Raw genomic sequence first — 15,682 nt, 5'->3', positions numbered from 1 at the left:
TGGCTCATATTTCCCCCCCCCCCCCCTCCTGTATGCATGGCTCATATTCCCTCCCCCTCCTGTATGCATGGCTCATATTCCCTCCCCCCCTCCTGTATGCATGGCTCATATTCCCCCCCCCTTCCTGTATGCATGGCTCATATTCACCCCCCCCCTCCTGTCTGCATGGCTCATATTCACCCCCCCTCCTGTATGCATGGCTCATATTCACCCCCCCCCTCCTGTCTGCATGGCTCATATTCACTCCCCCTCCTGTATGCATGGCTCATATTCTCCCCCCTTTGTATGCGTGGCTCATCTCTAAACTCCCCCCAGCCCCCCCCCACCCCCTGCTCTGCTCCCATCTTGCATGGCTCGGCTTACCGTCCTCCTTCATCCCCCCGTCCCTCATACTCACCTTTCCCACACCGCGCCGAACATCCCTCTAGCTCTGTCCCGACTCCCGGCACGGCAACTTCTTCCTGCGTGAGCGGTCATGTGGTACCGCTCATTAAGGTCATGAATATGTGTCCATATTCCTCACCTTAGTGAGCGGTACCACGTGACCGCTGAGGACAGGACGAGCTGCCGGCGCTGAGACGGAGTTGCAGCAGGCACCGCTGGAGGAGAGCGACTATGAAGTCTTCAGGGAGAGGGAGGGAGAGAGGGAGGGGGGGGGGGGGCGGGCGCTTGACTCCGGACTTTATAAACCCCCCCCCCACCAAAAAAAAAACCTTGCTCAAGTGCGCCCCCCCGCATCCTGCCGCCCTAGGCATGTGCCCTCAAGTGCCTAGTGGCAAATATGGCCCTGTGCCTAGTGCTGTATTAAGGTAAAGATTATCGTACCTTCCTCTTACTGTTCCACGATCCTATACATTATGTACTGGTTTATTTTCTGGACATGTGCTATGGTGGATTTTTTGTGGTCTCTTTTTAATAAGATTTGTTTTATTTTCATTATATCCAATAACTATTTTCTGATGTTTATCTGGTATTCTTATTCACTTCATTGTAATTCCTGGGGGTTTATTCCCAGTCCTGGGCTGTTTTTGTTATTATTGAAGTGCTGTTATATTAAGGAGAACAAATCTGATTGACTGAATCTTCTCCTCTTTTGTTTTCCATGTGTGTCTGGCAGCTACTTATCCCCCATGCTTTATGCTAATAATATTTGATCACTGCCTTGTGCCACCTTATGGCTTATTTATATGAGTGCATCCACTATAACAGGTTTTTGCTTGTGACAGATCCTGTTTAAGGTCCTGTTCACATCACTTTAAGCCGTACACTTTGTATATATGCTGGGAAAAGCTCTCGGCGGCATATGCTAAGTGTATTCATAGGGCTAAAGAAGTCATCCAATGGAGGCCAAAAGACTGTCCTTTTGGCCTTTGCTGGGCCATTGTACAGTATTATAACTTTTTGAAAAGAAACATTGTATATCTGAGTTTTTCTGTGCAAATGCATGATTACATGGGAGTCAATAGGTGATGTATGCCTGTAACCTGAGGTATACTTCGGTCAGTACTCATGGCATATACACATGACATACCAAATACATTTAGATTTATTGTACCACCATCACCTGAGATTTGCGGTTTATTTTTGTTTTGCTGTTTATTAGCTACTGCAAAGATAAAAAAAAAAAATAACAGATCCAAAATCTTATGTTTTACAGGAAACTTTCACAACACTAAAAAATTGGGTTAAAGAGCTACGTCAGCATGGACCTCCTAACATAGTGGTGGCAATAGCTGGAAACAAATGTGATCTGAATGATGTCAGGTAACTCGCAGTAAGAAATACATGATGCGAATCTGCTTCCCAGATTGTCCTGGACCAAAATCTGAGATTTTACCTGCGCTTGCCCAACCAACTTTGTGCATTTTTAGATTCTTTGAGGTTTTTTTGCTGTGTGGATGCTACAAAATATTGTGCTAATTGGGCAGCGGCCTAGTAATCAGTTTTGTATGCAGGGCCATGGCGTCGGTAAGCCAAACCTCCGACTCCTCAATTTTCATGACTCCGACTCCACCAAAATTGGCCGTGACTCCATGACCCTGCTTGTATGTGTGGATAGTTCCATATGAAGATAATACGTTTGCAGGACCCCGATCCAGTGGCGAGGTCCATTATTCTACGGCTGCAGGACAGAGCCCTGCAAACCTTCTTGTATCTGTCGACATCCCTGGCTTCTCTTTTGATTATCCAGCCGGCCATGACATCATATGTGCGTCACACCATAACACAAACTGAGGGGTGACCTACCAATCTGGCTAATGTAAAAACACTCAAGGGCATTTAATATCTTTTATGTTTGTGTTGCTTTCATTTTTCGATTCACATATAATACTTTTGATATTATGATAAACCAAGTAAAGGTGGGTTCACACAGGCAGCTTTCTGCCAAAACTGAGCACATAACATGGGGCAAATAGCAAACTCTATTGGGGGTGAACGATCCTTAGTACAATTGTATGGTCCGCATACACACAGGCAGCACATTCTCTGTTTGGGCCCACATGAATGATCTGATCAGTCGACAGAGAAGCATTTTGCTCATTCGGTTCCTGACCGATGGTATGTTTGCACAGGCCATTGATTAGGAGCAAGCAGTATTATAAACTCTAGTATGGCTGATTGTTCTGTGCCATGGAATATATTTGTCCTATATAATCACCAGGACATTGATCGAATTTGCCTCATTGATAGTATTGGATTGAGTGCTTCTATTTAGGGTTAAGGAGTGGGGTAGTGTGCCATAATCAATGAATGCTTCTACCATAGAGGTATTTTGAAGCCTGATAAGGATCCACAATTGGTAGAGTCATCTAGCCTGATCTTTTTATTAAGACGCAACATAAAAATTCTTTCCAAGGTTTTAGTCAATCGACCCACCAAAGTTATCATCTTAGATATCCATTCTGACTAGGCAGGATTTATGCTGGATATGTCTATGGTTGTCAGTATTTGGTGGCTGATTCCTAAAGGTGTTGTCCACTACCGGACAACCTCAACGTAATCAATTTATGACCCGAATTATAATAAATACAATATATACTCTCCTCCTGCAGCGGTGCCGTTCCATCGATGTCTGTGCCACTGCTCCCTGTGATATGACATGACGTTGTCACGTGCCGGCTGCAGGCAATGAGGGTCAGCTCATCAATATTTGCTCTGATAAAAGAATCTGGTTTCAGCATCCAATAATGATCAACTGGCTTTATTATAGCATCACAAATACAGAAACCGCAGCAACGTTTCGACCCCTAGTATAAGTCTTTGTCAATAGTACAGACGGCAGCTGTCAATTTTGACGTCGTGTCGCCTCCGGGAGCAGCGGCAGTGACATCGCTGTAATGGCGCCGCTGCAGTAGGGGAGGACACACATTTTTTATTTTCATTCAGTTTCTGAATCCACTAAGCTGGCGTCGTCCTGTAGTGGACAATCCCTTTAACTTACCACTTTCAATTAAAAAAAAAACCTACAATATAATGCAAACAGTCAATCTTCATTGTTGGAAGGACCAACTTGGTTAGGGTAAGGAGTCTTACACAGCAAATCAGCTCTCTAACAGGTCTCCGATATTTGCATGAACTGATACTGGTGAAGGGGCTGAAGTTTGGGGTCTGTTCTTTTGCTGCAGCGGTAACGTCACTTCGACAGCTCACATCACTGCTGCAGCCAATCAGTGAGCTCAGTAGCTCATGCTCTACACTGTCGACATGACATTTCTGCTGCAGCCAAATCCTAGAAAGCAGATCAGCAGCATAGACCTAACTCTGGACCCGGGAAGAAGAGTACCCGTCCTATACACTATTTTACAAATATAAACCCGTTCAGGGACCGCTTTTTTTTAAAGTGGGAAATCCCATTTAAGTTTTTTTAAGGGAAGTGCTGCGTATTTGGGTCTAAGTATTTGTGGCTGAGGTGCAGTATCAGACACCGCCACATGGATGAGAATGGCACTGTACTGGGTAGTGATTTACACTACAATGTAAATCAATGGCAAACAAAAAAATGCTGTGCTAATGGTGTGGAAAATTCCGCACGGAAAACGCTGCAGATTAAAAGAAGGAGCTTGTCAATTCTTTGTGCGGATCCGCAGCGTTTCTGCACCCATTCCATAATAGAAATCCGCAGGGGTAGAAATGCATGAAATCCGCAGTAAATCCACAACAAAAATGCACAAAATCCGCATAAAAGTCACACAGATTTTGACCTGCTTTTTCTGCCAAGAGATGCAGAATCCGCACAAAAAATTCCACAGGCAAATCCACAACGTGTGCACATACCCTTAACCTAGAGTAAACTGTGCTAGTAACCAAATGTATGCTTTTATGTCAATTTCTTTTAGAGAAGTGCTGGAGAAAGATGCCAAGGATTATGCTGACTCGATTAATGCTGTGTTTGTGGAGACAAGTGCCAAGAATGCCATCAACATCAATGAGCTCTTCATAGAAATTAGTAAGTAGCTAGGAGAATTGGGTGAGTTCTTCATATAGATGTGCACATGGTTCTATTGATTCATTGATACAGTATCACCCTAATGAGGTGGAAAGATGATTGAGAACCCCCTTCTGGGGATACTTGCAGGTACAGAGGCAGGACCCGCATCTATCAAACATTTTTGACATATCCTAGGTCAGTGTTCCCCAACTCCGGTCCTCAAGAGCCACAAACAGGTCATGTTTTCAGGATTTCCTTAGTATTGCCCAGGTGATCATTGCATTACCTGGAAAGGCAAGTATTCCATCACCTGTGCAATAGTAAGTAAATCCTGAATAAATGACCTGTTGGTGGTGGCTCTTGAGGATCGGAGTTGGGGAGCACTGTCCTATGTCATCCTTTTTGTTCTTGAGTGATAACATGTCCTCCATTGCAACATGACAGATGAGAAAACTCTTTTTGCTGGGTTCCTGTAGAGGTTCACATTTCACTGTGTTGTTGGCTGACTTCCATATTGTGCTTCTTTCATTTTCAAGACCTGCTTGTGGAGCTGCATGTTCAGAGCTTAGTGGGCATTCCCATTTCTTCTTTCCCTTTGTCTATCACTCTGAATTTGGCTGTTCAGAAGTTTCTCCAGGCGTAAATGACATGTTGGGTGTGAATAATACCAAGAAAATGTTAGCAAAAGGCAAAAGAGTAATAAACGATTGCAGTATTATACATAGGGTTTGGTTGTAGACCGGAAGAATACAACATTGATAACTCAGTCTGGTTTACATATATTTATATACAAATCTGTAGTAGATTTGCAATAAAGATCATTCGCAAATTTCTGCCATTTCTAAATGAAATGTTAGGCTTTTTTCACATTTGCACGTTATGAAAATTTGGCATGACATCTGCTTCCCATTCTAAAGTCCGGGGAGGAGGGGCCGGAGTTCCGGCCGCGCATGTGCGGTTGGAAATGGCGGACGCGACATACGAAAGAACGTTCCCTTTAACGTTTTTTCGTGCCGGCGGTCCGCCAAAACAATGCATCCATTACACGACGGACGCGACGTATGGCCATACGTCGCGATCCGTCGGCAATACAAGTCTATGGGCAAAAAACGCATCCTGCGGGCACATTTGCAGGATCCGGTTTTTCCCCCAAACGACGCATTGCGACAGACGTCACACGGCGCAACTGTGAAAGTAGCCTAACACTCCTTTGTTTTTAACTAATTACAACCAGAAAGTGATGTATATTCTTACTTAATAATTTGTTTTTAAATATTGATTGTAGATAGAGATGGGCGAACCCGAACAGTAAAGTACTGTTCGGTCATGGACCCAGAGTTACTGTTTGGGTTCGGCACCACAAACATTGGGTGTTTCCCCAGACAGTCCTCTTTATGACAGCGCGAGAAACACTGGCGGCTCTGATTTGTGGTAAGATTATTACTGCCGGTCAAAGCGCCAGCAGCTGTGACCAACGGGAAAAAGTTTACCTCCAGTCACAGAGGTGACAGCTGATGAGAGAGTACTACTCCCATAAGCCTACACCTGCTGCCGCTAATAACAGCGAGAGCAGTTGCTGCTGATGGGAGTATTCATCAACTGGCAACTGCACTATAAATAATTTAAAAAAAAATGTTGTGGGTTCACCTCTATTTTTGATAACCAGCATGGCAACTTTCAGCTGTCATTGTGCAGAGAGGGAGCTAAGATTATCACGTATTGTCAATGGTTGGTCCTGTGTTATGTTATCTGTAGGGATGAGCGAATAGCTTCAGATAAATGTTTAGTTTGTAAGCTTGCGAGCAGGGCCCTCACTCCTCTTGGTATCTATTTTGAACTGTGATTTCTGTTATGCTGTAATGTCTATTGTCTGTACAAGTCCCCTCTATAATTTGTAAAGCGCTGCGGAATATGTTGGCACTATATAAAATTATTATCTAAATAGTTATAGTGCTTACCAAATAGCTGCACTGGGAACCCGGATACCTGGAGCGCTCCCGATATTCAACTGTTTGGTGCCGCAGCTGCATGTGTTGCGGCTGTGTGACAGTTACAACACATACATGGAGAGCCCAACACACAGGCTCTCCATGCATGTGTTGTGACTGTCACACACGCTCTTTCTCTCTCGCTCTCTCTTTTCTCTCTCTCTTGCTCTCTCGCTCCCTCAAATTCAAATGAGCTTTATTGTCAGGACTAAGTACATGTTAGCATTGCCAAAGCAAATGGTAAAAATAGGGGGACGGGAGGGGTGGGGGGGTGGAAGGGGGTAGGGAGGCATATAGAGGTCCGGGATATATCAGGCTTCTTTTAGAGGAGAGGAGCATGTCCAGGGTGGGGTATAGAAGTCCATGACATATCAATCTCCTCTTAGTTTGACACTGACATATTCCGCTGCTATGGCCGCTGTACTTTCCTCTTCCCCCAGTATTATCGTCAGTTTCTCTTCCTCCTCCATGGAGGTGAAGTCTGGGAGGGGTTCAGACAGTGTCTTGAAGTGAGTGTCCCTCACTCTAGAGTATTTGGGGCACCTCCACGGCCTCCTGGGGGCACTGCTGGCCGAGTGTGCGCTCTCTGGGCTTGTAGTTCTGTCGGTGCCGCCCGGATTCTATGAGTAGGCTGTAGGCGCTCAGTCTGTACCGGCTCAGGATCTGTCGCTCTTTGGGGTTTTCTAGTTTCTCTAGATATGGGGCCTGTTTGTACTCCCTCTGTAGGTTCTGGTATATCGTCAGCTTCTGGGATTTGTTTGTCGTTCGTCCAGATGCTGAGATATTCCTCTTTGACTTTGTGTACCATCTTCCAGATTTCGCCTTTTGTCAGGCCATGTAGGTTGATGGCTTGGTTCAGGTTGGCTTTGGGTACTTTGTGTTGGGAGGCTTCCTGGTGTAGGAAGGCTTTGTGATGGTAGGAGCTGGGACTACTACTTTGTAGATGAGCCTTGATTCTTCTGGATTGCGAGGTATAGTGGAAATCTGCCCAGCTCTGCTCGGCAGGCACTGTTTGATGTGCTCCTATGGACTTGGAGAAGAACTCTAGGGGGAATATTTCATTCGGCCCAGCGTCCCACTTTGACAAGTTTGGGTATGAGTCTGGGCCCCAGACCTCACTGCCGTACAGAATAATTGGGGCAATGATGGAGTCAAAGATTTTTTTTTTTTTTGAATCAGATATTTTTATTAAACCATCAAAATTGTGCATAGACAATAAAAGGAATAGTTTGTTTTCAGCAATATACAAATACACAATACTTTTTTTTTTGTTAGAAAACTTATTTAGTCCCAAACCAAACTCCCACCCCCCTTCCCCCCACCCACTAGAGACCTGTCAAGAGTCATCCCCCACTAAATTATCACATACAAAAGTACAAGAAGAGGAAGATGACTTGTCAAAAAATATTTCCATAGGGGCAAAAGGTCTTCAGGTCACATTGATTCAAGCCACGGGCTCCACAACCTGTCAAAGAGGTCCATCTTATTCCTCCTAACGTAGATACTCTTCTCCAAAGCAATGATATGGTCCACTTGCTTCATAAAGTCTCTCCTTGTTGGTGGCTCTTCCCTAATCCAGAATTTGGCGATCAACTTTCGCGCAATAAATAACAGTCTAGCTATAACCGTTTTATACAGCTTATCAGTTATTACCTCCTCCACATAGCCCAAAACACATACCAGAGGATCCCGAGGCACATTACAACTATATGCCAAACCCACTTTATTCAACACCACCACCCAAAAGGAGGACAGCCTGGGGCACTGCCACAACATATGAAGGATGCCTGCTTCGGACTGCGAGCATCTAGGGCATTCTGAATTAGGCCTTAATCCGGCTTTGAACAACATGTCTGGGGTTCTGTAAGCCCTATGAATGACAAATAATTGTGACAGCCTACCAGGCTCACTCATTGATATCTTGGGCACATAATCCAATACTGATTCCCATCGGTCATCATCAATCGCCCCCAGGTCAGCCTCCCATTTCGCCCTTGCTCTAATAGGGTGCTCCGCCAGAAAAGAAAATAGAAGGAATTCATATATACCCGAAATCACCCCCTTCGTGCCTCCCCCTTCAAGGATAAAATCCAGCATAAGATCCACCTGGATTTCAACAGGCCCTCTCTTACACTGTGCCCGGTACGCATGAGAAAGACGACGGTATTGGTACATCTCAGACTCCGGGAGTAAAAATTCTTCCTGCAATATCTCAAAGTCTCTAATTAATAATAATAATAATAATAATAATAATTTTTATTTATATAGCGCCAACATATTCCGCAGCGCTTTACAAATTATAGAGGGGACTTGTACATACAATAGACATTACAGCATAACAGAAATACAGTTCAAAACAGATACCAAGAGGAGTGAGGGCCCTGCTCGTAAGCTTACAAACTATGAGGAAAAGGGGAGACACGAGAGGTGTACCTCTCTCTACCCTGATGTAAAATCTGGCCCATCCGAGAGATGCCTGCCTCCCTCCAAATATGAAATCCCTCCATCTGTCTAAACTCCTGTAGGACACAGTTGTTCCAAATGGGTGAGAATCTAGTGAGTGCCCGTACACCCCTAATTCCTTTAACTTTATCCCACACCTTGTGAATGAGCCTTACAGTGCAAAATTTAGAACCTTTCTCACGGAAATGTCCCCCCTCTAGGCCCTCACTCAACACCTTTGTCCCAATCAATGATCTCAGGCTGCAAGGTGCCCGCATCCCACCTGACCCATCTCCCCATCCCTTGAAATGCTGACACTGTGAGGCCAAAAAATACAACCACGGATTGGGCAATGCCACCCCTCCCTCCGTCTTTAGTCTCTGTAGGGTTTCCTGTTTAAATCTGGGGCTCTTCCCACCCCAGATCAGCTCACCAAACAAAGATCTAATCCTCCGAAACCTATTCTGCGATATCCATATAGGGGAATTGTGCAACACATAGAGTAACTGCGGCATCACAATCATCTTTATCAGGTTAATCCTACCAATTACCGATAAGTGTAGCTTTTTCCACGCCTGGACCTTGGTACGTATCTTACGCAGAAGAGGTGCCAAATTCAGTTCCTCAAAGCTAGTCAGAGGGAGTGCGATCTGAATCCCCAAGTACTTAAATTTCTCAACTAGCCTCAACCTTGTGACAGAGTCCCCCCCATCACCGTCCCCACTATCCCCATCTATCAACATCATATTCGATTTGTCCCAATTGATCCTTAAGCCCGAATAACTCCCGAATTCCTCAATAATGGCCTCCGTCTTTACCAAGGTCCCCTCGGAATCCTCCAAGAAGAGCAGGATATCATCAGCGTATAACGCTACTTTTTCTTCCGCCTCCCCGTACATAAAACCCTTCACCTCCCGGGACCCTCTGATCTTTGCGGCAAGGGGTTCCACCGCCAAGGCGAAGAGCAGCGGGGACAGAGGGCAGCCCTGTCTAGTACCTCTAGATAAAGAGAAAGTCTCAGAGAGAGCGTCATTCACTCTAATTTTGGCCACCGGAGAAGAGTACAACAGCCGCACCCATGAGATAAATTTAGGTCCAAACCCCATTCGTTCCAGTACTGACCACAAATAACTCCACTCCACGCAATCAAAAGCCTTATGAGCGTCCAAGGATACCACAATCCGTTTGCCAACATTGTCAGAAGGGATTTGCAAATTTAAAAATAACCTTCTCAGATTAAGTGCCGTTGATTTATTGGGCATAAAGCCTGACTGATCCGGGTGAACCAGTCTGTCAATCACCCTAGATAACCTGTTTGCCAGAGCTTTTGCCAGTATCTTAATGTCAGCCGTCAAAAGTGAGATTGGTCTATAGGATTCTGGTAATTGTGGGTCCTTGTCGGCCTTAGGGATAACGACCACGATAGCCTCTCTCATTGAAACAGGTAACTCCCCTCTTTCCAATGACCTATTATACACCTCCGACAGTTTGGCCAACAAAGTTTCTTTCAATACCTTGTACATCTCAGCTGGAATACCATCCGCCCCCGGAGCCCTACCCCCAGCAACCCCCGCCAAAGCGGCCCCCAATTCTTCCTCCCCAATCGGCTCCTCCAACAACTCACAGTCTTCTTTACTCAACCTAGGCAGGTCAATCCCCTCCAAGTAGTCCGTCATGTCCTCAGCCCCCCTGTCCACACTTGAAGTATATAGCTTATTGTAGAATTTCCTAAACACTTCCAAAATCTGCTCCCCCTGAGTAACCAATATTCCATCTTCCCTCCTAATGGAGTAGACATGAGAGGAGTCCCTCTGTGCAGACGCCACTACCGAAAGTAAATGCCCCACCTTTTCCCCCTCTGAATAAAAAGACGCTTTTTGAAAGGCCCGCAATCTCTCCGCCCTTCTCAAATATAATTGATTGACCTCCTCTTGGGCCTTCCTCATCCGACTCTGAGACTCCTTAGTACAATGGGCCCCCAATGCTGCCTCAGCTGCCTTCAGTTCTTCCAGAATAGCTTGATCCTGTACTCTAGTCCTAGTCTTATGTCGTGAAATGTCACGAAACAGAATCCCCCTTAAATACGCCTTCATGGTGTCCCATACTACGTGGCATTCCGCACTCCCATCATTAATCCTAAAAAACTCCTCTATTTCAGCCCCCACCCTTTCCATGTCCAAGAGTTGTAACCAGGAGGGGTGGACCTTCCATCCCATCTTCCGTGAACCAACCTGTTCAGATAATTTTAATGATACCCGAACTGGACTATGATCTGATAGAATCCTGGGATTATATTCCACCTCACTTAACAATTCGTTCATCCCATCATTGCCCATGGCGACATCGATACGAGACATAGAACCATACGTGGTCGAGTAACAGGAATAAGAATAAGTATTAGCGTTTCGAACCCGCCATAAGTCAATCCAGCCTATTTCTCTAAGGTAATTCCCAAAAGGAGTGCCATTACCGTCCCTACGTAGCGGAGCGTGATTACTCTTATCCCAATGGTCGTCGGCAATATTGTTCACATCTCCAACCACCAGAAGAGGAACCCCGACCCACCCTCTCATATGCCCCAAAATCTCTTGAATTTTCTTACCAGAATACGGCGGGGGTATATATATTGAAACAATGCAAATCAGACGGTTAAGAATTTTACACACCAAAAGGACATACTGACCATCTTTATCAATTTTAACCTCAACTTCCTCAAATGGAGTACTAGTATGGATCAAAACAGACACCCCCCTTGCATAATTAGAGAAAGTCGAGTGATATGCCCTGCGCACCCATTTTTTCTGTAACATATCTACTTTTTCCTCCACTAAGTGAGTTTCTTGCAGGCATATCACCGAGGGCCTCTGTTTCACTAAGTACTGAAATATTGCCGCACGTTTAGTAGCGTCCGCTAGCCCCCTAACATTCCAACTTATAATATTAACCTTCCCTCCCATTTCCTTAGAAAAAGGTATAAAATAAGAATCGTCTCTCCCAGGTCTCCCCCAATGCCCTCCTCCCCCCCCTTCCCACCCCCCATCCCACCAACTAACCCAACCTTCCCCATCTAAAACTCAAGATAACTCAGATACTCCGAACTTTCTTTCTCTATATGAGAACCGAGGGCACTTAGTATACCCTAGAACTAAGTCTTTTGCCGTCCATCTCTTCCCCCCACACCGCGACCAATATGAAATATTCATTACGCCGCCGAACATAATACTGTAAACGTTAGGTGCAGTTGAACCATCTACAACAGTAACATTCAGAAAGGACCCCTCCAACGAAGAGAGGCAGAACCAGCAGAGTCACAATCCTTCCGAAACATTCTTAACGGTTTCGCTCAGTGCCAATCTTCTTGGCGTTGGTGTCCAGCCATTGCATCGCCTCCTCCGGATTTTGAAAAAATTGAACACGGTCCAGCGCCACGACCCTAAGCTTAGCTGGGTAGAGCATTGAGTATTTTAGGTCCAGTTCACGGAGCCGTCGCTTGACCTCCCCAAACTTCATTCTAATTTTCTGCACCGATGCCGAGTAGTCCGGATAAATGGAGATCCGATTCCCATTTATACTCAGGCCATCACTCAGCCTGGCCTTTCTCAGTAAAGTCTCCCGATCCCGGTAGTCCAGAATTTTTGCCAATATGGCACGAGGGGCCGAGCCGGGCGGCAGAGGGCGAGTGGGGACCCGATGAGCCCTTTCCACCGAGAAATGTTTGGTAAGGTCTGCTCCTCCCACCGAGTTCTTGAGCCATGCCTCAATATATTCAGTGGAATTATTTCCCTCCACCTTCTCCGGCACCCCAATTATTCTTAAATTGTTTCTCCGAGATCGGTTTTCCAAATCATCTGTCTTAAATTCCAGCTCTGCAATTCGTTGAATATATTTCTTTTCTCTTTTTAACAGTTCGTTTGTCTGATCCTCCACACTGCCCACACGCTCCTCCACCACCTCCACTCTTTTCTCCACTTTGCGCATAGCAGAGTTAAGGGACTTTATTTCAACTGTCAGATCATCCACCCTCAGATTCAGCGCGGCCAGGGCAGATTTGCAGTGAATAACGACAGAGAAAATGTCCTGCAGTGTTGGTTCCCCCATCCTTGGCTGCAGTACCACATCAGAGTCATTGGTCTGCACAGGGCTAGCAGCAGGTGTCACACTTTCTGCACTGTGCGCTCCCTGCGCCCTCCCTGGGGAACATTGCACCTCCACTTCACCGGTCCCAGCGTCCCCTCCACTTTCTTGCCTCATCAGGGCTTCCTCCACCTCAAGTCCCTCTGGACCCAGCAGCAGGGCTCCCCCCTCCTCCGTGCGGGCAAATCGCTCCAGCCGGGCTATTACCTCCAGCCTCCGGCGGTATGTAGCGCTGGCCCTGGCCGCCTCCTCCTCGGCCACGGCGCCATCTTGAATTTTCGCGCCGGCTGCAGGCGCCGACTGTTTGCAGCGCGGCATCTCCGCTCCTCACCGCTTATCAACTCCGGAGCCTTCTTCCCCTCGCCGGGGACTTGCGGGGTCCCTCTGCCCGGTTTTCGGCGTTCGGCGGCGCCTGAAAGGGTAAGTTTAAGGAGCGGTGCAGGGAGAGAGACCCTTCGCACGTCCGCTCACATTCGTCGCTAGGCCACGCCCCCCGGAGTCAAAGATTTTTAGCCAAACGGTTACTGGTGCCTTTTGATGATACAGACGTCTTCTGATGGTGTAGAAGGTTTTGGATGCTTTGTCTTTCAGTTCAGTAACTCTATGGCTTGCTTGAAGCTCCCTGACTGGCTGAGTTCTAGGCCCAGGTAGGTGTACTTGTTGGTTTCTGTAAGTGGACAGTTGTCTATCATAAAGGTAGGATGGCCAGCAGGTTTCTGCTTTCTTTTCTGGAACACCATATTTGTTTTCTTCTGGTTGATGTGCTGCTGAAGGTCTATAGGATTTTCAGATGATCCTGAAGGCCTTTCTCGGTTGGTGATAACAGCACGAGGTCATCAGCATACAGCAGAAATTTCTCCTGGGTGCCATGGAAGGTGAGTCCCGGTGCTGAGGAGGACTCTAGGGCCACCGCCAGCTCATTGATGTAGATGTTAAAGAGCGTTGGACTGAGGCTGTAGCACTCCTCGGCTCTGTTGGAAATAGGCCGTCCTCCTTTCGTTGACCCTCACACTGCAACTGTTCTCAGTGTAGGAGCTTCTCTTTCTCTCTCTCTTCCTTTCGCTCTCTCTTCCTTGCTGTCTCCCTGTCTCCCTTCCTGTCTCTCTTCCTCAAAGTTTACAGTTCTGGTTTGTTTATCTTTACCCTGGAATAAGGAAATATCACAAATGCTGTAGCTGTAATTATCCTTTTCATTACTCGTTTAGGTAGAAGGATACCCTCCGGTAATGCCAGCGCCGCCACTGTGAAGGGGTTCAAGCTTCGAAGACAAACATCAGAGGCCGATCACAGATGCTGTTGACCAGACGCATCAGTATACAGGACTTTATGGCAGTCAAGCCTCCTCCGGACTGATACCACTATGCACACAGTGTGTATGCTTCCACCGCTACCAGCTTTGCACAGACTATATCTACTTTAAAGGGAAAATGTTGTATATAAACCGTCCATCTTTTTATTGCCTACGACGCTGAGTCGTGTACATAATCTGTGCTTTCACCCTCTACCCTCTTCTATCTCGCATTATAACTCATAGTTTTCCATGTTTGTCCTCTAGGAGGACATTAAGCCCCAACAGAATAGGAAATGATTACCATTCAGTAGTTAATCTGAACTTTTTAGGACTTTATTTTTGGATATAATCACAAAGGTGACCAACCTCCTATTTTATTTTTCTTTTCATGGGTATTTACATTTTTGCTTTCTGTCCATGAATGAAACCACCCATTCTTAAATCCAAAAGCTGGTGCCCTGTCCTGATCATATCCAACTGACTCCGGTATATGGCTCGTTGGTATATGTTCAGACTTAGGTGAAATGTTCCATTGTGGAATTTGCAGCAGATCTGCAAGGAATCCACTGGAGAATCTGTGTGTCCTAAATGCTGATTATAGCGCTCATTTCATCTTTGTTTTGCAAATATTAAAGGCCACATAAAAACTTCTTGAAAAAAAAAACTTCTGGCCTTGTTCCCATATAAGGGACATAAATCTCCTCCTTTAGTCAGTCTGTGGGGGTCCCATCTGAGACTGGAATAGCCCTTTGGGCGGCAAAAAGGAGGGGACAGGGCACATCTGAATATAGGGGGAAGGCCTGAATTGTATCAGCAGTGTAGATTGCAGTGTTTTGACATTTTGTTACCTCTTAAAGGGAAGTATCACTCTTATATGGGCACACGTTCTTCTCGTGTGCATATTTTAAGCAATGTTATTTTACCACTTTCAATGCTTTTCTGAACTGTGCTAGTATTTTTTGTTTTACTTGATATATCTTTTATTAATACTTAAAGGGGTAGTCCTATTTGGACAATCTCGTTTTGTTAAAAGGGTCCCTGAATTATGGCATGTCCAGTTTCAAGATTTTGTGAGATCAGCTGTCAATTTATCTCAGTAAAGATGACCGAATTGATGCGCTGGATCCCTCTGAACCGTCTCCTACCTGCTGAAATCCCCAGTGCCTCTTCTGATTTGGATACACAGGCGCAATATCATTGTTATGACGTGACCCATACGATGGGCCTGATAATATGAAGAGGCGTTGGGTATGTCGGCAGATAAGCGTTAACAGGGGTCCTGTCCTGCTGGACCAAGGTCCTGCAAATGTATTTTCTCATCTCTAAAAGTATGTGTTCAGTTTTCTCGCAGCACTGACAGTGGAAATGCAGTATTTCATAGTTCCTGTTGGAATCAAT

At 45.8% G+C, this 15,682-nt stretch overlaps 1 protein-coding gene across 1 annotated transcript in view; it reads left to right on the top strand.

Moving 5' to 3' along the window:
* The window catches only part of RAB22A (RAB22A, member RAS oncogene family), a 34,483-nt gene extending 19,084 nt beyond the window's left edge, over positions 1-15,399 (top strand). The window contains exons 5-7 of the mRNA XM_069751241.1: positions 1,658-1,764; positions 4,338-4,447; positions 14,199-15,399. Coding sequence (XP_069607342.1) covers positions 1,658-1,764; positions 4,338-4,447; positions 14,199-14,293 — 312 coding nt within the window. The 3' untranslated portion in view covers positions 14,294-15,399. The remainder of the gene's footprint in view (positions 1-1,657; positions 1,765-4,337; positions 4,448-14,198) is intronic.
* The last annotated feature ends 283 nt before the right edge of the window (positions 15,400-15,682 follow it).

The sequence above is a fragment of the Ranitomeya imitator genome, chromosome 2, assembly GCF_032444005.1.
Source record: "Ranitomeya imitator isolate aRanImi1 chromosome 2, aRanImi1.pri, whole genome shotgun sequence".
NCBI classification, from domain to species: domain Eukaryota; kingdom Metazoa; phylum Chordata; class Amphibia; order Anura; family Dendrobatidae; genus Ranitomeya; species Ranitomeya imitator.
Note: the sequence above shows the minus strand (reverse complement) of the source record. Positions and strands in the feature narration are given on the sequence as shown.